The 26927-nt window shown below is 48.0% G+C and overlaps 1 protein-coding gene across 3 annotated transcripts in view; it reads left to right on the top strand.

Annotated features, from left to right (window-relative positions):
- The window catches only part of SLC34A2 (solute carrier family 34 member 2), a 32575-nt gene extending 11129 nt beyond the window's left edge, over positions 1–21446 (top strand). For 2 of the 3 annotated variants that reach the window (XM_027049351.2, XM_027049517.2), the window contains exons 2-13: positions 4457–4571; positions 4661–4795; positions 6091–6219; positions 7690–7833; positions 8945–9056; positions 11444–11639; positions 12428–12523; positions 12951–13071; positions 14216–14383; positions 15822–15938; positions 16025–16149; positions 17738–20805. In XM_027049351.2, coding sequence (XP_026905152.1) covers positions 4460–4571; positions 4661–4795; positions 6091–6219; positions 7690–7833; positions 8945–9056; positions 11444–11639; positions 12428–12523; positions 12951–13071; positions 14216–14383; positions 15822–15938; positions 16025–16149; positions 17738–18364 — 2082 coding nt within the window. In that variant the 5' untranslated portion in view covers positions 4457–4459 and the 3' untranslated portion in view covers positions 18365–20805. Of the gene's footprint in view, positions 1–4456; positions 4572–4660; positions 4796–6090; positions 6220–7689; positions 7834–8944; positions 9057–11443; positions 11640–12427; positions 12524–12950; positions 13072–14215; positions 14384–15821; positions 15939–16024; positions 16150–17737; positions 20806–20990 lie in introns of those variants that run through there. The other variant, XR_003417112.2, reaches the window with a different exon arrangement.
- The last annotated feature ends 5481 nt before the right edge of the window (positions 21447–26927 follow it).

Here is a 26927-nt window from a genome sequence, read left to right as displayed (position 1 = left end):
GCGGGGGTGCTCCTGGCACGTAGTGAGTAGAGACCAGGGATCTTGCTAAATATCCTACAATGTGCGGGACAACTCACCCAACAAAGCATTATCTGGCCCCAAATGTCAACAGTGCCAAGGCTGAGAAACAATGTGCTCCGTGTAAATATCACCTCTCCAGCGTAAATCATCTACCAGTCGCTCTATTTAACGTCCCCTCTCCCCAGTTAGGTGAGTGAAATCAGTGCTCCAGGAAAATAAGTTTATGTCCTGACCAAGGATGTTGTAAATAAGGGTCCCAACCTCACTGATGAGTTGAGCTGTGTTTAAAAACCGTCTCTGTCCCTCCCCTGCTGGGTGAGTTTGCACAAGTTGCTTCGTCTCTTGGCACTCCAGGTTTTTCTATCTGCCAGTGGGGATGAGCATGACCCCTTTCCTGCATAAAGATTGAATCAGATAATATGTGTCAGGGCCCAGCACAGCACCTGGCACCTCGCTGGTGCTCATTAAATGGTACTTGTTGTTGTTAGAGTCAATTACACCGTATGTGGTGGAGTGCCGGGTGCATATGTGCTGTATGTCGGGCGCGTGGGCAAGGGCGGATCAGAGAGGCCTGGGGAACTGTGGCAGGGGAGGAGAGAGGACCCGGGGGGCCCACAGATGAGAAGTGGGTCTTCTGGGGGGGGGGGTGTGCTACCTAGGCAAGAGCAGAGGTGCTGGGTTGGGGGGCTGTGGGAGATGACCTTGCGGTTCTTGGCGGATGGTAGCAGGAATGACAAACAGCAAACTTCCACGGAGGGGAGCGTCCGGGGTGATGGGGAAGTAAGTTGGACTTCAGTCGGGGTGAGGTCGAAGCACGGACTGCCGTTAAGCGGCCTGTGGCAGTGACGACGGAAGGTTGATGTTCCAAGGCAGGGGGAGTGCTTTTGTGCCAATACCTGGGCAGCAGGTGCTTCCAAGACCCAGTTCATGGAGCCCTCGCTTCCTCCCAGGACGCTGCATGCGGAGGTGAGGCGCTGGCTTCTGCCACTCGGGTCTTAAGGCATCTTCTCCATTTGCCTGGCAATGGGCCTTTAATCAGATATGTTGCACTTCTGATGCTATTATTACATGACTCATCCCTTCTAGGAGCGTTCCAGTCATGTTGTAGTTGAGGCAAACACAGATTCTGGACTCAGAGACTCTCAAGTCGCACTGCGGCCTTGGGCCAAGTGGCTTTACCCCTCTGAAATGCTTTGGTTTTCTCATCTGTAAAATGGGAAGAACACTAACCCCTCAGGGTTGCTCAGAGGAGGAACACGAACCAATTGGACAGGTTACTGTTCCAAGCACTTTGCAGAAATTAACTCATTGAAGCTGTCTAACAACCCAATGGGCTATATAGACTGTTATAAACTCGATTCTACATACGGGAAACTGAGGCACAAAGCAGTCGCGTGATTTGTTCAGGTCTCAGTGTATCTGGGGCAGAGATGGAGTTTGGTTCTGAGCCTCTGTGCTATGTAAGGTACCCAGCCTCGTGCCTGACTGAAATTAAGAGCTCCAAGATTGTTCGTTTCTTTCCCCCAACACACTGTGGCTACGGATCCCTGAATTGGAAGAGTCACCAGGTAGACGTTTGAGCTTACTCCCCCAAACCCATAGGCCTGGCCTTGTCTTTTCTTTTTAACCTCCGTGCTGTTTCCAAGCCGAGCCTGTTCACCTGCATGGTGGCCTTGAGTTGAACTTGGGGCTGTCCCAGGCCAGCCTCCGTCTCCTCCCCAACCGCTCAGCTCTGCCCCACCTCCCCTGCCTGGGCCCCAACCTTGTAGCTGCCTCCCAGCACACCCTGGGAAGGGGCCCCCCCCAAATCCAACACACCTTGAGCAGCAGGCTTTGCCCCGCCTTTGACTGTCAGCTATAAGAAGGCTTTTCATTGAGCCCAAGGGAGGAGTCCAGCCTGTGACAGGCATAGCAACTCCAGGAGGCCAGACCCTAGAAGCAGCCCCCAGAAGCCAACGGAATGGCTTACAGAGAACACACAGCCCTAGAGCAGCTGCCAGAAAAGGCTGACCTGGGCTCAAGGCTCTACCACTTGGGGCCTTGGGCAAGTTACTTAGCCTCCTTATGCCTCAGTGTTTTCATCTGTATAATGGGAGAATAACAACAACACCCCCCCACCGCAAGGTTGGAGCACAGCCTGGCTTACTAAATACTGGCTCTCGCTGGCCAGGCAGGCCCCGGCATCCTGCTCAGAAAGCACGTGAGGCCTGTTGTGTGCCAGGCCCTGTGCTGGATGCTTGTTAAGTTGAAATGAAAGGCATGGCTTGTACTTTCATGGAAGCCAATGACTGCAGGATGTCCCCTGTGATCATGGGTTCTGCAGTTGCCTGGGCAAAGTCAAGAAATTCCTTAGGCTAAACAAAGCCCTTCGTGATGGGGACACACAGAATCAGCTTAAGTCCTAGCTTTACAGGTACGCCTAACAGTCACAACACTGGGTATCCCTGAACCATCTTACGTTGTGGGTCTGGGGTGGGGCTACAGCTCTTAAAAGAATTTTGGAAATTTCATAGAGTGGAAAAATAAGTCACCCACAATCCCATCACCCACTGTGAATCCCATGGGACATTTCCAGATCCTGTGAGAACGTGCTGTGAGTAGGGCAAAAAATAGTGCCTTTTATTCACAATTTATCTAAGGCATTGCTTCTGATTCTTTTAAGGTTTATTTATTTTGAGAGAGACAGAGAGAGAGTGAGTTGGGGAGGGACAGAGACGGAATCCCAAGCAGGCTCTGTGCTGTCAGTGTGGAGCTGACGCAGGGCTTGAACTCACGAACCGTGAGATCATGACCCGCGTGGAGATCAAGAGTCAGCCACTTAACCGACCGAGCCACCCTGGTGCCCCTTTTCTAATTCTTTATAAGCTTTTTTAATGGCGTGCTATTGCATTGCATGGATGTACCATGGCTAGTACAACAATTTTCCTGTTTTTACTATTCAACTCTTTAAGCGACAGAGTGGCAACATCTTCTTTGGTTTGCATCCCATTCATTCCATCAACCACCACGTATTGGGCATTGTCAGTGTGCCAGGCATAGCTGTAGACCCTAAGGATGCCATGTTGAACCAGGCAAAGCCTCTTTTTTGGGTAGAGCTTGCATTTCAGTAGGCAGGAAGTAGATCCATTTAAGAAAATTAGGAAAAGGGGAAAGAAGAAAAATAGGAAAGGAGTTAGATTGACACAGATTCTGGGAAAACCTCTTCAAAGAAGTGATCAGAACAGGGAGGTACTTTGGATTTTCTGAGAGAAAACATTCCTAGATACTGGATTCCTAGAAGTGAAATGACTGGGTCAGAGATGTATTGAAAACGTAAAGGACTTTAGACCTGTTGCCAATGGTTTTCCACCAGTACTCATCTCACTTCAGTCTCTCCAGCACAGCATATTATACTTACAAGTATTTTTTTCTGCTGATTTGATAGTTGAAATTTGTCTCACTGTTCTAATTTGCATATCTTGGGTTGTTAATGAGGCCCAATTCTTTGCAGTATTTTAGCCACTTGTATTTTCCTCTTCTGTGAATTGTTTGTACGGCACTAACGTGTGTCAGAGGACAAGCACCACAAGGAGGGGACTTCCAAGTGTGTCAAGAGCCACACTTTCTCTCTGTGTAACCAAGAAAGGCTTTGTTGAAACAATGGCTTATGAGGAAGTGTCTACCAAAGGTTAGAAAGCACGTGGTTCTGACAAAGGGTCATTAAGCCAGGCGGCATGGCATAGGAATAATAGCTACCATTTGGTGGATGGCTGCTTGGTTCCAGGAACTTTCTAGGGGTCACTGTCAATCTCATAACCCTGCACACATAACCTGGACTTGTCCACATTTTATAGATGGGGAAACATTGATGCCTTTATGCTCAGAGGTATAAAAGGACTTGCCTAAGCACACAGCCGCTGATAAGTGGCACTACTGGGATTCGAACTAGCTTCATTGTGTCATGCTGCCCACAGAAGACTGGGTGGTAGGTAAAGCAGGCAGAATGTGTGTTAGCATTTACGTATACGTTAAGTCCGCTGTGTGAGGTTTGGTGTGGATGTGCAGTGTAGAATAAAAGCAGGAGGGAACCATTGGAGGACTGAGAGGACGTGGCGTGCCATGAGTTGATGAAGAGGGGTGGCTTTGCACCCCCTTTCTGACTAAAGGAGAGAGTCAAGACAGAGGCTGAGCCAGAAGGAAGTTGGAGACATCAAAGGAAGTTCAGTGGACAGACTTGAGGCTAGAATGGAAAGAAACACTGTAAGAAGTGGTTTGATTTAGTGACAGCCTGGGTGAGCGGTTGAGGGAGACCCAGAAGAGAAATATGGCACGGAAGAGCCCCGCCTTGGAAGGTAGATTCTCTCCCGAATCTCTGCAACCTAGTTCTTCCCGTCATAGCACCTGAGTGGGCCTCCCTTCAGTGGCTGCTTCGTTAAGCTCTGTTTTCCGTCTGCAGATCATGGCTCCCTGGCCTGAGCTGGAAAATGCCCAGCCCGACCCCAATAAATACATGGAAGGGGACACCAGCCAGCAGTCCACCACACCCGGGAAAGACAAGGACACTAGCCAAAGTAAGTGCCGATCATCCCGCCCCAGACTGGCCTCCTGTGGCTCGGGTCTGACCCTCATTCCTCATGGCCTCTGTTGCTTGTTTGAGTAGATGACAGCGGGACCCCAGTCACCAAGATCGAGCTTCTGCCGTCCTATTCCACCGTGGCACTGATAGAGGAACCCACAGCAGTGGAAGACCCCTGGGACCTGCCCGAGCTCCGGGACACGGGGATCAAGTGGTCAGGTGAAAGCAAGCAAGAGGGACTTCCCATGCGTGAGGGATTGGGTTCACTGCCTCCACAGGATCATCTCCTTTGTGTTGCCCTCTTCCATTCCATCGCTCTGAGGTCTTTCTTTCTTTTTATTAATTTTTAAATGTTTATTTTTGAGAGGGAGAGAGAAAGAGAGAGAGCGAGCACGAGTGGGAGAGGGGTAGAGAGAGGGGGAGACACAGAATCCCAAGCAGGCTCCAGGCTCTGAGCTGTCAGCACAGAGCCTGAAGCGGGGCTCAAACTCACAAACCCCAAGATCATGGTCTGAGCCGAAGTCGGAGGCTCAACCGCCTGAGCCACCCAGCACCCCTCTGATGCCTCTCATAAAAAGGTCCTGGCTAGGGATACCGCCTGCAGTCTTGGAGGCTTGGAGTCAAAGCGTAATGAGATAATTGGGGGATCTTTTGTTCTGTCATGCACTCAACAAATGTGCCAGTATGGGGGTAGTAACCAGGCCGGGCGCCATGCTGCTCCTTATAACCCACTGTGTGCTGACTGGTCCCAGGAACTGTGCTGTGGGTACAGCATTGAACAGATGAGACCCCTGCTCTGAGAGCCCCTGGATGGAGGGCTCTCCTCACCTAAATGTGGGCATCGAGGAAAGCTTCCAGAAGACAGAATATACAGCCAGGATGGCTGGCGTGCAAACAAATGCTGCATTTCTTTTCCGGGTGCAGGGTGTAAGGTCTGTCTGCAGATCAGACAGCTGGGAGGGAGGAGGTGAGAACCACTATAAAATCGAGCAGAGAAAATAGCATCCAAGGACATAACATTCCAGGATGTATGAGCGCCCAAGCCCTCCCCAAATGGAGGCTGTGATTGCTACCTTGTGGCCACATTTTAGAAAATAGTCTGTGCTGTTTTGAAGGTGCTTAGGAGAGCCATTATCTCTGACCCCGCACTTAGCAGGTGTCAAGTGCCCTTAACTGCCTCCCTCAGTGACACTGCTTCAGCTGAGCATGGAGTCTGGTTTGCCTGTCAGTGCCCCAGACCACACCAAACCCCTCCTCCCTGAAGCCAGTCCTTTAGAGACGCTTCACCACAGATTTCAACTAAATGGACTAGAGTGGTAATTGCTTTGAAAACTCTAGTCACGGATGCATCCCATCTCTAAGCCTTGCCATACACAAGAGCTTACGGCCACCTGGTGATGGGGGGGGAGGGGGGGAGTGTTGGTGGGGGAGGGGAGATGAGCGCTCTGAGCTCATTGCCAAACTTCTCAGAGTTTCGGGCACTAAAAGCCTGTGTCCTTTCTCCCTTACCCCAGAGAGAGACACCAAAGGGAAGATTCTCTGTGTCTTCCAAGGAATTGGGAAATTTATTTTGCTTCTGGCATTTCTCTACTTCTTCGTGTGCTCTCTGGATGTCCTCAGCAGTGCCTTCCAGCTGGTTGGAGGTATGGATGAAAGGGACAGAGATCTGGGGTGGGGTATTTTCACGCAGTTTGGTTCAGATGGTCACAAGTCAGCAAGCCCTCTCCAGCGGCAGCCTCCCGGCGTGTTTTAGGACAGAAGGCCACCGCACACCTTCTCGTGAAGTCATGCCCCCGTTTTACAGAAGAGAAAACTGAGGTCTCTAAAGGAGCTATGACTGGCTGAGATGGCTTAGGCCGGCAGCCCAGGCTGGGGCCATTTCCAAGCGGTCAGCTTCCTGTGTTTGTCCACCGACCCTAGGCAGGAAGCTGTTTGATATAAGGACTTATCTAAGGGATCCCTGCTGTCTTTGGGCCTCCCGACCTGCAGAGATTATTAGATAGGAATGCTCTCAAGCTAAAGCAACTATAGAAAATCAGGGCTGGGCCTTTGTTGGAGAAGGACAAGGTTCCCAGAGCTGGTGGATCCTTATCCTTAGCAGTTGCCTACACGTCTTGCAGGACTGAGAGTAGCTAAGCAGTGTGAGGGGGTCCCAGAAGTTAAATCACCACGTGCTTGGCCACCTGTGCTCCTCTGATGGGTGACAACAGTGATAGCCAGCACATTGAATGCCTCCTGAAGTCCTAAACGTTTCTTCCCCAAACCCTTCCCATTTATGGAGAGCACTCAAAGTTGAAAGAGGTCAGCACTTAGTTTCACAGCCTTGAGTTGGCATGGTGGGATCCAAACTCGGATCCCAGAGGGACAGAAGACCATGGATTTCTATTTCCCTGGGTGCCTTCTTGGGAACTCATCGTTGTGACCTGGGAGAATTGGGAGAGGGGGCACTTGTGAGGGTGTATGAAGGGCAGACTGACTTCCTGGAAGCCACCCCCAGGAATCCCAGCGTAAGCAAGGGATTTTGCTCTCCAAGTGTCTCAGATGAATTGCTTCTACCTTCTTGGGCCTTGGTCATCTTCAGTGAATGGACTGGGGAATGGATTGATCGTCTCAGGCATCTGAGGCTAGGCTGGAGCTAGAGAATGGGGGTTGGGTAGGATTGATAGAGAAGAATGAGAATATCCATTCGTGGGGGGGGAAATTTTCTGAGTCGGGAATATATCCCCAGAGACAGGAATTAGCGCATCTGGAGACTCACCAACACCTATTGGGCCAAGTGCGGAATTGAGGCCAGGTTGGCGGTCAGAGAAGGCTGGGGGAGGGCTTGCTGATGAAGGAGTAGTGGAAGTATGGAGGCTGTAGGGTGAAGGGACAAGAGGAACAAGGGGTGCGGCATGAGTGGGGAGCGAGGTCACAGAAGTGGAGACATGGCCCCCGGGCAGCACTGGGAAGAAGCACGTGGCAGATGCACTGGGAAGATCCCAGGGGTACCAGCTGGGCTGGAGGCTGGCCTCCCTGACCCACAGCCAGCTGGTCGTGGCTGGAGATGAGATGTCTGTGTATTCAGTTGCCCACCTAACTTTCCATCTGGCGGCTGTGGGCTTGTTTTTCAGGAAAGGTGGCCGGGCAGTTTTTCAGCAACAACTCTATTATGTCCAACCCCGTGGCTGGGCTGGTGATCGGAGTGCTGGTGACTGTCCTTGTGCAGAGTTCCAGCACCTCCTCGTCCATCATCGTCAGCATGGTGGCCTCCTCGTGTGAGTCCAGGCACCCGTGGGCCCAGACATTCCAGGCATTTCCCCGCCCGGCTGAGGAACCCAGGATTTACTCTGAATATGTCCAGGCTTGTCACCATTGTCTTCCTATCTTGTGCAGCTGTGATGTGCTCTGCTTTATCCCAGGCAGTCTCCTGTGTCCATTGCCATGGCTGAGTCTGAAAATCGTCCCCGATGCTTGAAGACCCAGCTCTGAATTCTCTAGAACTGTGTTGCCCAGTCCATCAGGCACTAGCCACATGTGGCTATTTAATTTTACTTAACCTTAATTTATTTTCACTTAACATATAAAAATTAGTTGCTTGGTTGCACTGACTGTATTTCAGGGGATCAATAGTCACACGTGGCCTGTGGCTGCCATATTGGACCATGTATCTACATGGTCCTTTCAAGAACATTTCCGTCACTGCTCAGTGCTAAGAATAAATTATAAATAAATCCACACATTGGCTTGGGGACAACCAAGCTTGGGAAGCTGGCATTCCAAACATGAACCTGCTGATATTTGCTCTGGCTGAATCAGGACAGATACTCTGAGGGCGACCAAATTGAACAGATTAATTTTTAGTACAAACCAGCATGTTAGCAAAGTTAACTAGAACTTTCTTGGACTAAATTAGAAAAAGATATTCTTTAAAATTACTTTCACATGTTAGAACACTGTGGCAGCATACTAATTTTGTTAGAGAAATTATACTGCTGGGAATTTGCCATAATAAATACACAAGTCCTTACACATTGTTTCCTGTTCTCCTGTAAGCTGGCCTTGCATCTGTAATATGGAGGACAGAGAAATTTAGAAAGGCACTTTGAAACTGGAATCCACAGAAGGGCTTCTTCATGGAGCGTGTGGATTCCCTGAAATTATGTGCCGGGACTTTTTGCTTGGTACATGTGCATATTTCTGTGGTGGGCTATCCTAGCTTGAATCAGATTCATAGCCTGGTGCAGACCCCAAAATGGGTTAGGAAATGCTGCTTTGTTACACCAGCTTGAATGAGGTCTGCCTGCCTTGGGCCACATCGGGAACATGGCCAGGCTGCCTTCCTAAACTTGCTAACTCTCACCAACTTTCTCTTTTCCACCCCCCCAGTGCTGACTGTGCGTGCCGCCATCCCCATCATCATGGGGGCCAACATTGGGACCTCAGTCACCAACACCATTGTGGCGCTCATGCAGGCAGGAGACCGGAGTGAGTTCAGAAGGTAGGAGGCCCAGAATCAGCCTTTGCTGCCATGAGGCTCATCGGTTTCGGCCAGGTTGTCATAACTGCCTTCAACTAGCCAATGAGAACCTTCTGGTCATTCCTAGAGCAGTTTGAACTAGCCATTGTGGAGTACAGCTGGGGGTTGGAATCACATACTTACCGGTTGATTTAACTCAGCTCCCTGGTATGCAAAGCCAGGATAATTGTGTCATCTATCACCACTGTTGTCCAAAGGAGTAAACCCAGCCAAACAGGTAAATGCTTAGCAAGGTACCTGGCACATAACCAGAGCTCCCTAAATGCAAGCCCTAGCTAGAAGCTTACTTGCTGTGTGGCGTAGTTAAAACAAGGCCAGTTAGGATAGGATTTACCATCCCGCTTAGTCAGAAATAATTATAACCTCCTAAAGCTTCCTCTTTGGGTGAGCTCAACCCCAGTTACCTTTCCTTTGTTCTTCACTTGCCGGTAAAAGGCAAACTGTAGCTTTTGTGGATGCATAAGATCTGAAAACGGGACAGGTTAAAACAGGCAAAGGTTAATGTGAAAATTAACCACGTTCTCTGGCCTGTCTTGTAACTGATGGGCTTTTCCCAGAAGTTCATAAAATAGAGAAGGCAGTTTGTCTGCATGATGTAATCACCATGTGGGTCAGGCAGACAGCATTAAACAGGCTGGCTGGGGAGTCAGCAAATGTCATCCCTCTTCTGTGGGTGAACTGGCAGGTGGCAGAGGGCCTCAGAGCTGCTCATTTCCACTCAGACATGGCTAACCTTCCTTGGTCCCTGATGAAATGTCCTGAGGTTTGCAATAATAATACACATGATCCAGGGGGAAGGTTGTTAATTTGATCTTCTCAAGAAGCTGAGTAGACTTTCTTTGCCTCGTTTTATTAATGTAGAAGCACAAAGAGGTTAAGTAACTTCACCGAGGGGCATAGCTCGGACTCAATCTAGGTTTCTTCCAGTTTCTGGGTTCTTTTCACTGCTACCTATGAAATATAAACATGACCTATGAAAGTGCCTGCACATAGCAGTATATGGCTCACCCCTTGTTCAGATTATTTAAATAGATTGCTTTCAGTCACATCTTTGGAGATGTGTATCATTCTTTCCTGGTGGTTTGGAATACCTCCTTAGATTTCTAGGAAAATAATGACTGTATCCAGCCCCTATAAGGCTCCTAAAACATTTTGCCAAACTACTAAGAAACATTTACATCACTTTACATCAGAAGTATATGAAGATGTCTTAAATTACTCTCTTTAGGAAGAATAAGTTACTTTGAAAAACATTGGCTAATATGATAGGTGAAAATTTGTACTTGCAAGTAAATAAATTATAAATGTTTCCTTAACTGTAGTGAAGTGAAGTTAAGCATTTTCTCCACAAGTATATTAGCTTCTATCCATGTCCCTTTGGGTTTTAGGTGTTTTTTGACATGCAGATGTTTTTTTAAATTATTTTTAATTTTTTTAGGATCACCTGGGAACTTTTTTAAAGTTTATTTATTTTGAGAGAGAGAGAGAGAGAGTGTGCAAGTGCTCCAGCAAGGGAGGGTCAGAGAGAGAGAGAGAGAGAGAGGGAGAGAGAGAGAATCCCAAGCAGGTTCCACACTGTCAGCTCAGAGCCCGACTTGGGGCTTGAACTCACAAGCCATGAGCCGAAACTAAGAGTCTGACGCTTAACCGACTGAGCCACCCAAGTACCCCATGCAGATGTGTTTTGAAGAAAAATGTTTTTCATTGAGCAAAAAAAGATCTCAAGTGTCATAGTGTGGAGACAGGATGGAATTCAGGAGAACCTGCAAACCTTATCAGATATAAACTGTGGTATATATTGGCCTTGTTTTCTGTGCAGGTTGTTCAGATGTTTTATCAGAGTCCCGAGATCTTAACACAAAAAGTTAAGAATTCAGTTCTGGGGTTTGATTACCATCAGACAACTGGCCTCCACCTTTCCAAAGGAAGGTTGTCTTCAATGTGCATGATTCAAAAGTAGCCTTGATTCAATTCTTCCAAACAGTGGTCCTTGAGCTAATTATTGTAGCCATAACCTGTCTACCTCCCTTTTGCTCAGCAGGAAGAACTGAGTGCTGTCTGGCTTGGTGGGAAAGGCTCTGCTGGGCAGTGGGAGACAAGGGTCCTGGACCCAACACCCATGCAGTGGTCTTCAGTCAATTCCCCTCTGTTTGGTGGCCCCCAATTTCCTCAGCTATCAAATGGGGATATTAATCCCACCCACTTGGGCATTGCTGTGAGCATGTAAATGAGATCATAGATAGGTGACTCCCTTGCAGCCAATGCAATCAATGACCAGCCTAGACTGGTGCCCACTTGCTTGTTGACCAATCTTACTGTTGGCTTGGGGTGGGATTACCTTCTTATAGGGCTTTTGCGGGGGCTACTGTCCATGACTTCTTCAACTGGCTCTCTGTGTTGGTGCTCTTGCCCCTGGAGGCAGCTACCCATTACCTGGAGATCCTGACCAACTTGGTGGTAGAGACCTTTAACTTCAAGAATGGAGAAGACGCCCCGGCACTTCTGAAAGTTATCACAGATCCCTTCACGAAACTCATTATCCAGGTAATCCATCTTCTTTCAGAGAGGGAAAGGAAGGAACTAATTCCTTCCCCTTTCCCCCCACACCCCACCCAACTGGGCAGAGATGGTGAAGGATGATGGTCTATAAACACTGTTCTTTGGTTGCCTTTGAAAAAGGCCAATGGAGGCAAGACTTCAGGGACACCTGATAGAGCAATTGGCTTTTTTTTGTTGTTGTTTCCTTGACTTCAACATGTGTCCTCTTTATTGGGGTGGGAGCAAGGGAATGGCAGGTGCTTCTCAAGACTCAAGGACTTCATTGGATGCGTGGAGCCATTGTATTCCCCCCACTGACCTCAGCATCCTTGGGCTCACTAATAAAATATTATCCTGCCTCTAGCCAAAGAGGAAGGTTACTGTCTTTCCTTCATCTCAGCCCTCTGCTCACTAGGGTCTGTCCATATTATTGAAATAAATGAAAAAAGGTTTTGGGGTTCTTACCTTAGGTAGAATGGGTCAACTTGGACCTTGTCCTTTATTACCTTTATCTTCTGGTTTTTACTATCACTCAATGACTATCTACCGCATGCTTCCTAGTTACCAGCCCATTGTTTATACAATCATTTGTTTATTTGTCAAGCACCTGCTAAGTAACATCCAGGTGCTGTGCTCCATCCTGGGAGTACAGATAGAGTGAGTCCTGACTCACTCCTGCAGGAGCTCCCAGTTGGGTTCAAGTTCTCGAAGCCCCCTTAACAGCACCTCCTACTGTCCATCCCTCATCAGTGCTGAGGACGTGCTGACTCTCTCCTGTCTGTTGCTTTCCTCAGCTGGATAAGAAAGTTATCAACCAAATTGCAATGAATGATGAAGCAGCCAAAAACAAGAGTCTGATCAAGATTTGGTGTGAAACTTTTACCAACGTGGTAAGTTTCTAAGAATGTTGCTGGGTTGGCAGACTCCAGCATCCGTGCCTTAAGCAAAACCTTTAATTCAATGTGGGCAAATGAAAGGTACGGAGAAGGAAAAATTGGCCCGTGAGCCAATTAAGAAATTAAGAAAGCAAGTCTCTGAATGCCAGATGGACAGACAATGCAGTAGGACAGACTGACCCCATTTTGCTTCATTCCGCACCACGGATACATTATTCCTGGCTCGTTATTTTCATGCCTCTTGGCTCACCTCTGGCTGCCTGTGTTCCCATTTATGGAGAGACCCGTGGAAACACTGCGTTACCCTTACAGACACACACATTCATGCGTGTCTCCCTCCTACTTGCCACATTGCCTGCCAGTGCCACCACAAGTGAGTATTATGGACTATGCATCCCATTTCCCAATGTTTGTCATCCAGACTCAGATGAATGTCACTGTCCCCTCGCCTGAGAACTGCACCTCCCCTTCCCTTTGTTGGTCGGACGGTTCCTACACCTGGACCATCAAGAACGTGACCTACAAGGAGAACATTGCCAAGTGTGAGTGGAACTCGAAAGAACATCAGCCCACCAGGTTGGGCTGTCTGGGGGTTGCAGTTGGCATTCATTATCTGTGTGAGGCTCAGTAAGTGAGGGAAAGAAGGGCACTAGGATTCACAGAGCACTGGTGTCATACCCAGTAATGAGTATGAACTTTCGCAGCAGAGGAACAGGTGCTATGCCCAAGGTCCCCCGGTAAGGGGAGGAAGGAGGACTTGAAGCCCAGCTTCTCTGGCAGTTCCATACTGCATCAGAACTCGTCAACAGATTCCAGAGTCCTCCCTCCATATGCTTTGGTATCCCTTGGGCTCCAGGGAGATGCCAGCCATATTTGCAGGAGATGCGGGTCCCACACAGAACAGAACAAATGCATTCACCCTGAAGCCACGAGTCCCTGCTATATGGCAGGCCCCATTCAAGGGCCTGGAGCTATAGCACTAAACAATGCAGTGAGCCTACATGATGCTCCCTGTCTTTAAGAAGCTAGACTGTTGCCCCAGGAATCTCTTCCAGCCCAGACATCCTTAACTCTGCTAACTATTCTTTATATAGCCATGTGTGTATTTCTGCTTCTCTTCATCCTCTCCATACCACCCACATTAATTCTGAGCAGTAAATAGTCAAGTGTGGTTTACCTCACAGAATCAATGAGTTTGCCACCTCCCATGTTCTAGGTGCTTTTCATCCATCAACAAAACCATATAATCATGGGACCACACAGGGACTTCTAAAAAACAAGGAGGTTTATAATTAGCAATAGTTCCTACTCTGACTTACCCATCCTATGCCACTTGGCTCCTCAAACTCTTCGTTGTAAGTATCCTCAATATTGTGAGTAAAACACAGCCTGGGATTTAGAGGTAGAAGGAAGCCCCTGACTAGCTCTGTGACTGTAATGATTTCACATCATCATGTTCTAGCTTCCTGAGGTCCCACTGGCCAAAACATAGCCTCAGGCTTACACTTAGCTGCAAGGGAAGCTGGGAAGTGTGGTCTTTATTCCGGGTTGCCGTACGTCGAGCTAACAACCAAGATTCTGTTACTGTGATACAGAAAGATGTTGGGGAATGAATAACAGTCTGTGGCCTTGGGTGGGGGGGGCACCCATTTCCCTCCTAACAAGGGCTTTCCATTGTCTCTTCAGGCCAGCACATCTTTGTGAATTCCAGCCTCCCAGATGTTGCTGTTGGCATAATCCTGCTGTTAGCCTCCCTGCTGGTCCTCTGTGGCTGCCTGATCATGATCGTCAAGCTCCTGGGCTCCGTGCTCCGGGGACAGGTAGCCGTTGTCATCAAGAAGACCCTCAACACTGGTAGGCACACTGCCCCTCATTCTGGGCTTTCTAGGGTGTGGCATCACTGTGGCCATCCCGGGGTGGGGGGGGGGCTCCTTTATATTTTTATTTAGCAATGGCCTCTTGTTAAATAAACTCCTGCATGGAGTTTCTCTCTTGGGTCTGACAAGCTGAAGAAGTTAAGATGCCTTTTGCCCTTGAAATCTCCCTTGGTGTCTTGGGTGGAGGCTGGGGAGTGGGCACAAGCTTCTATCATATAGTTGCAAAGTCCTGAGGAAGAGCCGGCTCGAATGCAGTGATCTGCGAGATAGGCCTTCCTTCCTGGCAGGTTTCCTATGCCCAGGACTCTCGGGTCTTGTCAGGATCCCATAGGAAAAGCGTAACAGATGCCCTCCCTGCTCCCTACTTCTCTCCACACTTGGGAAGAAAATGTGGGTCTGGATAATACATCAGCATCTTGAGGCAGCCAGTTCTCTTGCTGATGGTATCCTGGCCCCCGGGAGGGTGCAAAGCTGAGGACGTTGCCTCCCCATGAAACCTCAGGGAAATGGGGCCGAGAATGGTCTGCCTCCCAGGGTTGTCACAAGGTTGTCATGCGGCTGAGCTGGGTGACTCTGGGTGCCTGCTGGATGTGCGGGTCTTGATCCTGTGCCGAGGGACCGGTGTGTAGGACTTCTGAGCCGCGGCACTGCCTCCAGGCAATGCCACAAAGGTGGAGGATCCGCAGCCTGGGGAGACCAGGACAGGGAGAAGGAAGAGGCTCAAATGCTTTGTGGGAGGAAGGTGGTTGTTTGGGTGGTGTCTTAGTTCTGCTGCTCTAACAAATTATCCTAGACTGGGGTGGCTTAAACAAGAGACGTTTATATCTCACAGTCCTGGGGGCTGGGAAGTCCGGTGTTAGGATGCCAGCATAGTTGGGCTTTGGTGACGTCCCACTCCCTGATTTTCAGGTGGCCGCTGTGCCCTCACACGGAAAGAGTACAGAGGAAACACGCTCCCTCTTCTTGTGTAAGGGCACTAATGCGTCATTCACGAGGACTCCACCCTGATGATCTAATTACCTCCCAAAGGCTCCCCTTCCTAATACACTCACACTGGGGGTTTCGGTTTCAACATTAATTTTGGGGAAACAAGACATCCACTCCATAACATGTGGGTTCAGCATTTCTACTTCTGGACTTCAGTGAATATGTGTTTGTTTGTTTGTTTCTGTGACACATGCCAACATCCTTGGTTCCACCATCCGAATATGCAAGGTGAAAGGATTCCAAAAACCCAGTTTGTAATTTCCGACCGTGGTGTGGGGTGAGGAGGCTTCCGTACAGCCTGACCCTCTAGCTCAGACCATCCCCCCCCCACCCACCCACCCCAGGTCCTGTGGAGGTGCCAGCTGGGCCTCCAGCCCCTGCCTTCTTTAGCAGGCCCGTGACAGATCTCTTTTCCTTCTGTCTTCTAGATTTTCCCTTTCCTTTTGCCTGGCTGACTGGCTACCTGGCCATCCTTGTGGGGGCAGGTATGACCTTCATCGTGCAGAGCAGCTCTGTGTTCACATCTGCTATGACCCCACTGATTGGTGAGTTTCTCCCTTGGCTTTTCCCCTATTACCGTCTCCCATCATCCCCTGAGGCTGATACTATAGTTTTTGTATTTTCCTGCCAGGTATTGGTGTGATCACCATTGAGAGGGCGTATCCACTCACGCTCGGCTCCAACATCGGCACCACCACCACCGCCATTCTGGCCGCCTTAGCCAGCCCAGGCAATACTCTCAGGAGCTCACTGCAGGTTAGGAAATGTCCTGTGGGGCAGGGGCTCTGGTGAGATGCAGCCCCATTCGTGGTCTTGCAAGCAGACGGTTTGTGAACAAGAGCCAAGTTTTTCTCTGTGTTCAAAACTGTGATGTGAGGAGAAGCCACAGGAAGACAGATCTGAGACGTGTCTCTCTGTTCCTGAGAGAGGCAGTGAGAGACCCCCATCACTGGTGCTTGTTAAACAGAGGCGCGGTAACCACTTTGATGGAGATGGAAAGAGTATTCAAGGAGCATAGAGACACCACTTCCCATCTCCTCGCCCCCCTCTTGGGGGACTCTGCCTGGATATTAGGAGGTGACCACTGTTCTGGACCTGGAATCGAGAAGAATCAGGACGACCTGCCTTGCCCAGATCGACTAAGTGATCTTGGGCAAGAAGACCTTTGGCATTTGAATTCTTGTCCCGCCTTTATATGCTAAATGACCTTAGACAGGTGACCTGAACTTTGAACATCAGTTCCCTCATCTGAAAACTGTGAACCAGATCTCACTAGGATTATTCTAAGGATCTGATGAGGCTCTGTCTAAAGCCAGGCTGTCCAACAGAAATCTGAGTGTAGAATATAAATTTGAGCCGCCCACGTAATTTGAAATTTTTAGGAGCCGCATTTTTAAAAAGTAAAACGGGGACATCAATTTTAATAATATATTTGATTTAACTCCTTATCATTTCACATGTAATTGATTTAAAAATTGGTGATGTTTTATATTTTTTGATTAAGATTTTGAAATCAACTCTGTATTTTACACTTACAGCACATCTCAACGTGGGCGAGCCACATCTCAAGTGCTCATTTGCCACACGTGGCTGGTGGCTAACGTATTGGACAGGCAGGTCCAAAGCCCCTCGCGTGATGCCTGGGCACACAGGAAAGTGGCCAAGTGTGTGTGGCCTCTGGAGCCAGGCTACTTGGGTTTGAATCCCACCTCTACCATCTCCTACCCGTGTGACTTTGGGAAGAGTCAAAGCTCTTCCTCAATCGCCTCCTCCATCAAATAGAGATAATGATGATTTACCATGTCATAGGCTAGTTTTTTGAGGATTGTGGTAATCCACATCAAGTGCTTAGAACGGTTGCCTCCTACATTTAGGAGGCACTAAAATCAGCTGCTGGTGCTATTATTTTTATTAACTGTAATCATCTCTCTCCCCTCCATAGAATGGGGCCATTGAGCCAAGGAAGCCAGCTCTCCAGCAAGCCTCTCCTTTGGCCGCACCAGCTCTTAACTGCTCAGCTGGAAACAGCAGGGTCAAGACCTTGGGTAGCGGCAGGCATATTAATGAAGTTCATTATTAAATTTGGCCTTCAGGAGTTTAGGTCCTGAAAACTGATTCATTTGGTCACCTCCCTTGCGCTCCCCCGACACACACACACACACACACACACACACACACACACACACACACGGTCCTCAGGTAATGCTGGCCCCTTTCTGAATAGCCTTGTGAGGACAGGGAAGACCCCTGACTCAGGATGGCTGCTAGATGACCCTTGCCTCCCCCCCACCCCGACTCCACCGCGCACAACACCCATGCACCTGTCCAACCTCTTGTGTTTCAGATCGCCCTGTGCCACTTTTTCTTCAACATCTCGGGCATCCTGCTGTGGTACCCAATCCCATTCACCCGCCTGCCCATCCGCCTGGCCAAGGGGCTGGGCAACATCTCCGCCGAGTACCGCTGGTTTGCCATCTTCTACCTGATCTTCTTCTTCTTCCTGACCCCGCTGGCCGTGTTTGGCCTCTCGCTGGCGGGCTGGCCGGTGCTGGTGGGCGTGGGGGCGCCCATCATCCTCGTGATCCTCCTGGTGGTGGTCCTCAGGTTCCTGCAGTCCCGCTACCCGCGCATCCTGCCCAGAAAGCTCCAGAGCTGGGACTTCCTGCCGCTGTGGATGCACTCGCTGAAGCCCTGGGACGAACTGATCTTCCTGCTCACTGGCTGTTGCCAGACGCGCTGCTGCTTCTGCTGCCGGGTCTGCTGCCGCGCCTGCTGCCTGCTGTGCGGCTGCCCGGCCTGCTGCCGCTGCAGCGGGTGCTGCCGGATCCTGGAGGAGGAGCAGGATACGCCCATCAAGGCCCCCAAGGCCTTTGATAACATGGCCATGAGCACAGAGGCCCAGGACGGGGCCCCCAAGTCTCAGGTGGATGGCCCGGACACAGAGGTCACCTCCAGCAGCACAGCCTTGTAGGGGCTTCCCGGAGGTGGGAAGGGGGTCACCTCCCCCATGGCTCCGCGGGCCCTTCTCTGCCCGGCCGGGACGCCTTCCCTGCTGAGAAGTGGAGTTGACATCAGCCCCCACCCTGACCCCCTTTGTCCCGGTGTATCAGCCCGCACAGTGGCTTCATCTCAGCCCGCCCCCCTCCCCCCTCCCCACCGCACCCGCCTCCCCCCAAACTGGGCTCCCGCTCGCGCAAACTGGCAGAGCAACCCCAAAAGACGATGAAAGACAATGGCTGGAGACGGTCACACTCGCCCACCCCCTGCAACAGCAGGGTGGGTCCACACGACCTACTTTCAGACTCAAACCATCTTCTTCCAAAGGAAGAGCCTCGAGGGAAGGGAATGACGGAAGGTTCTCAAAGATGCCTATGTTAAGTGTATGTTATTGCGGTAAAGCTCAGACAGCTCTCTCTTTTACCAAAGACTTGCTTCAACCAAGATCAGCCGCCCCCGGGGGTCCTTGGCCCAGACCGGACCCATTTGGAGGGGGAAATAGTGTCATTGTTTGGAGACTTGGAAGACCACAGGGGTGGGTCTTTCCCCTTCACGGAGCTCCCCAAACTCCTTGTTAGGGGGACCTCACCTGGGCAGTTCTGGCCGATCTGAGCTTCCCTGCTGTGTCCTTGTCCGAGTTTTCAGGGCGGGAGCCGCATCTGAGCTACCGAGAGAGAGGTTCGGGGTGCACTTTGGCCCACCTGTTGGCTCCACCTTTCTGAGAAGAGAGTGTTCTGTTCCTGAGCCGAGCAGTTGGAGGATGAGCCAGGGAATGGCGAGACCTGGAGGGGCTGGGGTGGGGAGACGGTTTGTCTGCTAAAAGGACCTAGGGCTCTTCTTGATTTGGCTACTTTGGAAGCCAAATTGACAGTTGCGGCCAAAGCCTAGCGCCGCTCTCTTGGTCCGATAAAATCATCCCTGATGAGTCTTCTGGAGGAAGATAAGGCAGCCCCTCTGTGTCCCTGAGTCCATTCATCCATCCAAGCCAGAAACACTTTCCAAAACTTCTCTCACGTTGCCATAGGTAGGTGAGCTTTGACTTTTCTGCCCTCTCTCCCTGCCTGTGGAGATCCCCACTTTTCTCAGAGGGCAGAAACCAGGGCGTGGCTGGATTTCCCACAGAACAGTGGTCATCAAGTAGAAGTAGAGGTCCGTGCGTGGCTGTGGGTCCAAGGGGTGTCCTCTCTCTTGCCGCACATACCTTCTCTGTGCCTTCCAGAGTGGCCTCTTGTGTTTACACCTCCACCCTCCGCTGCTTCTCACCCTGAACAATCCCAGGCCACCCCGGAGAGGGAGAGAGCTTCAACGGAGTCTGGGGAAGGGGATTCAGTGCAACCACACTCCAAGACCCGGTTTGCCCCCATCTTGGCTTATCCTTCTCTTAGCAGGTTGGGATACCAGACTGAGCCCTCCCCTGACCCTTACCCATGTAGATACTGGTTCCGAGACAGAACCATTTATACTCTATATTTATAGTCGCACGGGTGCACAGCATTTTTCATAAGTTATATAGGTAGTAGTGTGATTTGTGTTTTATAGTGCTCTCATTGGGAAATGAGGCCGGGTTCTACTATGAAATATAAAGAAAGAACACCTTTGTATATTTTGTACCGCCGTCTTTTCAACGTGTTTCTGTAGCTGCGCACATGCTACACCCCCTGTAAATATGTAAGTTAAACCTGGGCAGGGCTGTGGCCCTCTTTCACACCGATTTTTTTTTTTTAATTGGATCCTTGTACCAGCCTTGATTTGTATTTTTTTTTTTTTTTTTTTTTTTTACTGGTTGTGGGAAGAGAGCAATAAAGGAGACAATCAAACCCCAAAGGAGTGCGCTGTTTTCAATTACAGAGAAACAGAGGCTTCCTGGATCTAGTTCCTGAAAATGTGGGGTCTCTTTCCTCAGTTAACATCACTACCCACCTCCCCATCACCAGGTAATTTGTAGGGTCCCTTGTTCAGGAAGCAGAGGGAAAGTGCCATTATAAGTTACTAAATATAAAGCTTTCCTTCAGTGGTCTCTCTCTTGACTTAGGGCTTTTTAAAATGTTGCTGTGTAGTGCTATTTTTTTTTCTTTTTGCAATTGCTTTATTTCACTTAGCATAATGCCCTCAAGTTCATCCATGTCGTAGCGTATGTCAGAATTTCCTTCCCCCCCCCCTTTTTTTTTGATGTAATTTATTGTCAAGTTGGCTAACATACATTGTATACAGCGTGCTCTTGGTCTTGGGGGTAGATTCCCATGATTCATCACTTACATGCAACACCCAGGGCTCATCCCAACAAGTGCCCTCCTCAATGCCCATCACCCGTTTTTGCCTCTCCCCTGCCCCCCGCCCTATCAACCCTCAGTTTGTTCTGCTTCGTGTAGTGCTATGCTAAGTTAGAGTTTAAATAAATTTAAATTATTAGCATCAGTTTTATGGTTCATCCTTACGTTATGCAATGTCAGGTTTAAATGTAAACATAAGAGCTTCTAGCTCACATGTGAGACTGCTAAAATTACACGACTCCTATTTTGTAGCGCATACATGTATTGTTTGTCTTGCCACAACAGCAAGAACGATGCATAAAACTCATTTTTCCTGTCTCTTCTTGACAGATGCACATTCTGCCGATACCGTACCTTACTGATGAGTAAGGAGGCAGTGAAAAGAAGGGAGGTATGAGGGGCTGCCCTTTCCTTCTATCTCATCACTCCAGCCTAAGTGGGCGGCTAACACAGGCAAGTAACACGAGTGAAAAAGGTGGAGATAGGGTTCCTCAGTCCTTTCTTTTGCTGTGTTCGAAGAAAGTTCTGGTTTGAATGGGAGGCAGGTCCTCCTGAGGCTGTCAGTACCCCCGGGTACTCGGTTGCAGATATCACGCACCTGTAGTTGACATTGAGCCTTGCTGCCCTTAGGCTTGTTGTGGATCTACCAGAATTCTGTCTTCCTGGGGCACGGCCAATACTCTGTGTGAGTGGGGTGCGGGGGACCGTGGACACGTGTCCTGCCCATCCTGCCCACTCCCGCGCTCCATTGCCCCATAGGACTTCGCTTACAAAATGAAGATTAAGATTTTCAGGACCCTGATGGCAGAGTATTTCCCTTCTCAGTGTGGGGTGCCATGTGACTGCATGCTCGCAAAGCTGGCCATGCTCACCACCCCATGCCAGTCACGGTGTTCAGAAAAAGTTGATTTAAATTAAGAAATGTGTGCAGAAGGACTATAAATTGGTAGCATCTCTCTAGGACAGCTGGAGCACGGGCAGAGAGCTGAGTTGGTGCTAGAGAGTGACAATAAATTCAGGGTTGGGATTGCTTGGGGAGCTGGGTCCCACTCCTGTCTACGTCATTTACTAGCTAAACTGTTAACATTCCTCAATGTCAGTGTCCTCGCTTGGACTATGGGGACGGTAACGCATGGCTTCTTAAGATGATTAAAACTAGGTAACGTATGTAAATATTTAGCCCACGGTTGGTTACTGTGTTTGGTATATACAGTCATGCCTCCAACTATAAGGGACGTAACATGATAGCTGTACCAGATCCACTTCTGATGCTTGTGTGCATTTTCCTCCTCTGAGTATTTCCACAGTGAAATGCCAAGCCACAAAAGCTGCTATCGACCCAAGACACAGAGGCCAGAACGGGCCTTGGATTCATTATCAGGATGAGGTGGACAGGTGTCATGTGACTCGCTTCCAAATGGACCTGAGCCACTTGGAAGACTACACTAAGAGTCTGCAGCCAGGAGACAGGATGCAAAGAGCACTTAGCATTTGGGAAACCGTTTGCTGTTTTCTATGGAGAGGCTCCCTTCCTAGTCCCAACCTAGGATGCAGAGACAAACATCGTTTTAAAAAGGTTTTGACGTTATTTTTGTCTAATGTTAAATATCCAATAGGTGTAGAGAGTTCACAAGTTGCCCTTGTCATTGGCTCCAGCCCTCCCCATACTCCTCCCGTCTGGTTTTCCAGAAACAACTTTTCCCACTCCTTGGATGCTTTTTTCTGGTATTTTGGTCCATAACCATCAGATGATTGTAATGGGTTTTCTTTATGCATCTATTCACCTGTTCTTTAGTAAATGAGGTTTATCTAACACTCCCCCCACCACCACCTATTGTCAAAATCAGTAGTCAATATTCACATTATTACGATTAATATGATTTACAGTATTATGATGATGCAGAACATTATTTTCTTCCTTTAATTTCTTTCATCAGTGATGTCATATACTTATAAATATTTTTTTCCCAATTGCTTCAAAGCGTGTGACAACCTTTTGGTTTCTTTCTTTATCTTTTTTTTTTTTTTTCATTTTTTTTTTTTAACCCTTATCCTCTTGATCTAGTATAGAAGAGTGTTTTGTCTGCTTTTTGAATAGTTGTCTGTCATCTGTAGTTTGCCATGCTCCTTGGATGGAAACCCTGTTTTCTCAAGTTCATATTTTATTATTTTACTCTCTAGTTTGCGTGAATTACCCGAGAAAGGGTACAAAGGAAATGAAATTTTTGTGTCCATGCATGTGTGGAAGTTTACTTTATCCTCACAGCCCAAGAAAGCCCATCGTAAATTACTGGGCTATAGTGTGAGCAAATAAAATGGTGGTCATTTATAAGGCGCTAAGTTTTGATGTTGTTTGTTACACAGCACTAGATAACTGATACAGAACCAACTGTTCAAAGCACAGCATTTTACTTAAGTCTAATGTTTTCTCCTGCACCACATTTCCTACCACCTGTCCTTCTGATCATCACTTCTTTGGCTTAATTCCTTGAGAGAATAAATCTCCTCTTGCCTAGAGTGGTCGGAGCAGATCTACAGGTCCGCCAGGGTGCATTATTTAATTTTTAGTTTCAGCTTAATGTCACTGGTGTGTCATATTAGCAGAAAAAATCATCCTCAGGTACTGGCTAATGTACGGCCTGTGAATAGAGTATAAATTACACCTGTCAGCTAGTAAAATTACACCTTTGCATTTGGCTCAATTTAATTACATAAGCTCCAAAGGGGATCTGGGATCTGCTGGTGATATTGAGGTTGTAGTTTTACATTCTAAAGAAGGCTTGACTGAAGTCTTAGGGAGTCAGTAAATAATAAAATAACATTTTTTTATTTCCTTACAGAATTTGGAATCAATTGAAAAATTTGGAATCAATTGAAAAAGAAGACACAGAAGACTAACTAATGGAGGTGAAAATATCCATTTTATTACTAGGGAGGCTTTTATCTCCTCAGGGGTGGGAGAAAGCTTCTTAACATTCCGCTATTGAATTAAACCAATTGCTTAGCCAGTCACAGGCAGAATACTGCAGGCCTCCCCAATGCGGCAAAGAGAGCCCTGAGATTACTACCACAGCTGACCAAACTGAATGGGACCCTGTGTGATCCAAAGCTGAGCATGGTCCATTTCTTCTCCCAGACTGACCCATCAGATAACTGGGAGGCCCAGATTGTGACTGCCATGGAGGTTCCAGGGCAGTTGAGGGCCCCCACTAACACCATAGATGGAGTTGGAAGGCCACCTTCCACAACTAACAGCGCTTGAGACCCCTAGATAGGTGTTTTCCTATGCATCACCTCATTGACTGTCACTGGAGCCTTAAGAGACAGGAGTTATTTATGGACATTTAGTGAAGCAGATTCAGAGAACTTAGCTGGTGGTTCAGGATGATAGGTTTGAATACAGAGCCCAGTGTCCCATCTGATGAACCATGCTGCCTTGTGACTCAATGATCTCCAGATTATAGGACAGGGTATAGTTATATTGGAGTTGAAGTATCAAGCCATTGTGGAATGAAGAAGCTTAGAGAGAGGAGGTGGGACAGTCTAGAAATAAGGAATAAAGGGTCTGGGACTCAAGTCTTATCCAATGCGATAAACATGTGCTGAATATGTGCCACTTTCTGTATCAACCTCCCAAGGCCAAACTCCCTCGTCCTCACAGGTGCCCTGGGTTTGGCTCCCCACCACCCAGTGAAGTATGTGTGGGACACAACCCAAATCAAAGCCAACAAGTCACTGCCCAAACATCCAGGGCCGAGGGAAAAAGAGCAACATGTTCTCACCACACGCCACTTCAGAACCAGGTGAGAACCTTGAGATTTACTGGTGGGGGGGAGAAAGCCTCACTTTTCTTCCCTCTGAAGTTTTAGTCCCGAGTAGCCAATAGGGAAGCTTTACTCAGAGAACCATTTGCGCCCCTTGCCATGATCTTACCCGTGGCCTCCGCCGTTCTGTCTGGAAAGAGGGAAGCTTGTTCCTCCCTTGATCTTCCTAACACCCTCACTTTTGCTCCCCAAGATAAAAGGAAGATACTAAGAATCTAGGTGTGGTGGAAGGAAGACATCTTTTCTTTAAAAACACGCAAACAAACAAAACAGAGCAGGAAGTTTGGGCAGAAGCAGGCTTAGTTGGTGACAGACCAGGCTGACGCTCTGGAATGTTGGCCGTGACCGTTGGCTCCTGCTCCCCGCCACTTCCACCTGTTTCTGTCTCAACATCAATCCAACATGGGCATGCTGCCTCTCTTACTCAGGTCTAGTGAGGAAGCGTCAACGAGCCCCTCAGAGAGTGAGACGGGAGCACTCTGCAACTGGGGACTTGATCAGGTGCTACCTGACTTGTGTCTCAGAAAAAGTGGCAGTGGCAGCAGAGAAAAAGGCTGCATTTGAGAAACAACTCCACTCCACTCTGACAGCCAGTTGAATGATGTCCAAGATGGCTCCTTCACATAGCTGCCGGCTGGGAGCTCAGCTGGAGCTGTCGACCAGGCGCCTTGGTTCTCTTTCATGTGGCCGCTCCATGCAGTTTAGGCTTCACAGGGCATGGCGACTGGATTAAAAAAGGGAGTGTACCAAGAGTGAGAAAGAGGCTGCGAGACTCTTGAAGCTTAGCTTCAGAAGTTACACAGCATCACGTTTGCCACATTCCATTGGTCAAAGCAAGGGCAGTCCCAATTAAGGGGGGACGAATAGACTCCGCCAGTCCACAGGAAGAATGGCAGAGAATTTGTAGCCATCTTTAACCACCACACTAAATTTGTGACTTAAAGTGACCCTAAGGCTTTTTTTTTTTTCACCTGAGAGTGACTAGAAAAATTCTGAATTTTTATGAGGAAGCAAAGAACTTCCCATTGAAAAACTTTAATAGACCAGAGAGAAGGGGCGCCTGGGCGGCTCAGTCGGTTAAGCTTCTAACTTCGGCTCAGGTCATGATCTCACGGTTTGTGGGTTTGAGCCCCGCATCCGGCTCTGTGCTGACAGCTCAGAGCCTGGGGCCTGTTTCGTATTCTGTGCCTTCCTCTCTCTCTCTGCCCCTCCCCTGCTCATGCTCTGTCTCCCTCTGTTCTCAAAAATAAACATTAAAAAAAAAAAAAGAAGAACAGAGAGAAAAGAAATATCAAGTTGCATACTGTTTATATATAACTAGTCATATAAATTCAATTTTTCAGTTATAAGAATAACAAAATAATAGGATTGAAATACATAAAACAACATACTGGAAATTTTGATAGAAGGAATTGATAAGTGGAAACGGTGTCATCCAAATTTTAAAAGAATTTTATCTTTTTATTATGAAAAATTTCAAACATATAAAAAAGTAAACAGAAAAGCATAACGACTCCCCATGTACCTGTGCACCTAAGTTTCGACAGTTATCAACTCAGGGCCAGTAGTTTTCCACTTACACCAAAACCTTCTGCTTTCTCTATATTGCTTTGAAAACCAGGCTCAAAGATCCCATCATTTTATTCATAAATATTTCAACATGTCTTTGTAAAAGAATGCTTTAAAAAACAGTCACATGGAAAGAGTGCCTGCGTGGCTCGGTTGGTTGAGCGTCCGACTTCAGCTCACGTCATGATCTCATGGCTCATGAGTTTGAGCCCCACATCGGGCTCTGTGCTGACAGCTCAGAGCCTGGAGCCTGCTTCGGATTCTGTGTCTCTCTCTGTCTCTCTACCCCTCCCCCGCTCATGCTCTGTCTCTCTCTGTCTCGAAAATAAACATTAAAACGCCATTTTAAAAATACTCACATGGTGACAAATGTTAACAGATTTATAGTGATCATAGTTTCACAATACATACATTAGCAAATCATTATGTTGTATACCTGAAGCTAATATAATGTTATGTTAGTTATATCTCAATAAAATTAAAAAAAACATACCCAAATACCATTATCACATGTAAAAAAAAAAAAAATTAACAAGAATTCCTTAAAAGTAGTTGGACATTTTAATACATTTTTATTGGACAGGTCTAGCAGGTAGAAATGAATGAAGATATAAAACTGCATTGCCCAGTATCGCAGAGATGTAACTGTGTGTGGCTGCTGAGTATTTGAAATGTGGCTAGTGGAACTGGGAAACTGAATTTTTAATTGGATTTAATTTTACTTAATTTTAATGTAACTTTTAAAAATGATACTTGATTCACTATTGGCAAATTTTTAAGGATGTTGAGAACAACACAAGTATGTGAATCTACTTTTTCAACTGTAAATTTTATGGAATCTAAATATAGATCAAGTGTTCCTGATGACAGCTTA

The sequence above is a fragment of the Acinonyx jubatus genome, chromosome B1 (assembly GCF_027475565.1).
Source record: "Acinonyx jubatus isolate Ajub_Pintada_27869175 chromosome B1, VMU_Ajub_asm_v1.0, whole genome shotgun sequence".
In the NCBI taxonomy this organism is placed as follows: domain Eukaryota; kingdom Metazoa; phylum Chordata; class Mammalia; order Carnivora; family Felidae; genus Acinonyx; species Acinonyx jubatus.
The sequence above is the reverse complement of the archived record's forward strand: the minus strand, read 5'-3'. Positions and strand labels throughout refer to the sequence as shown.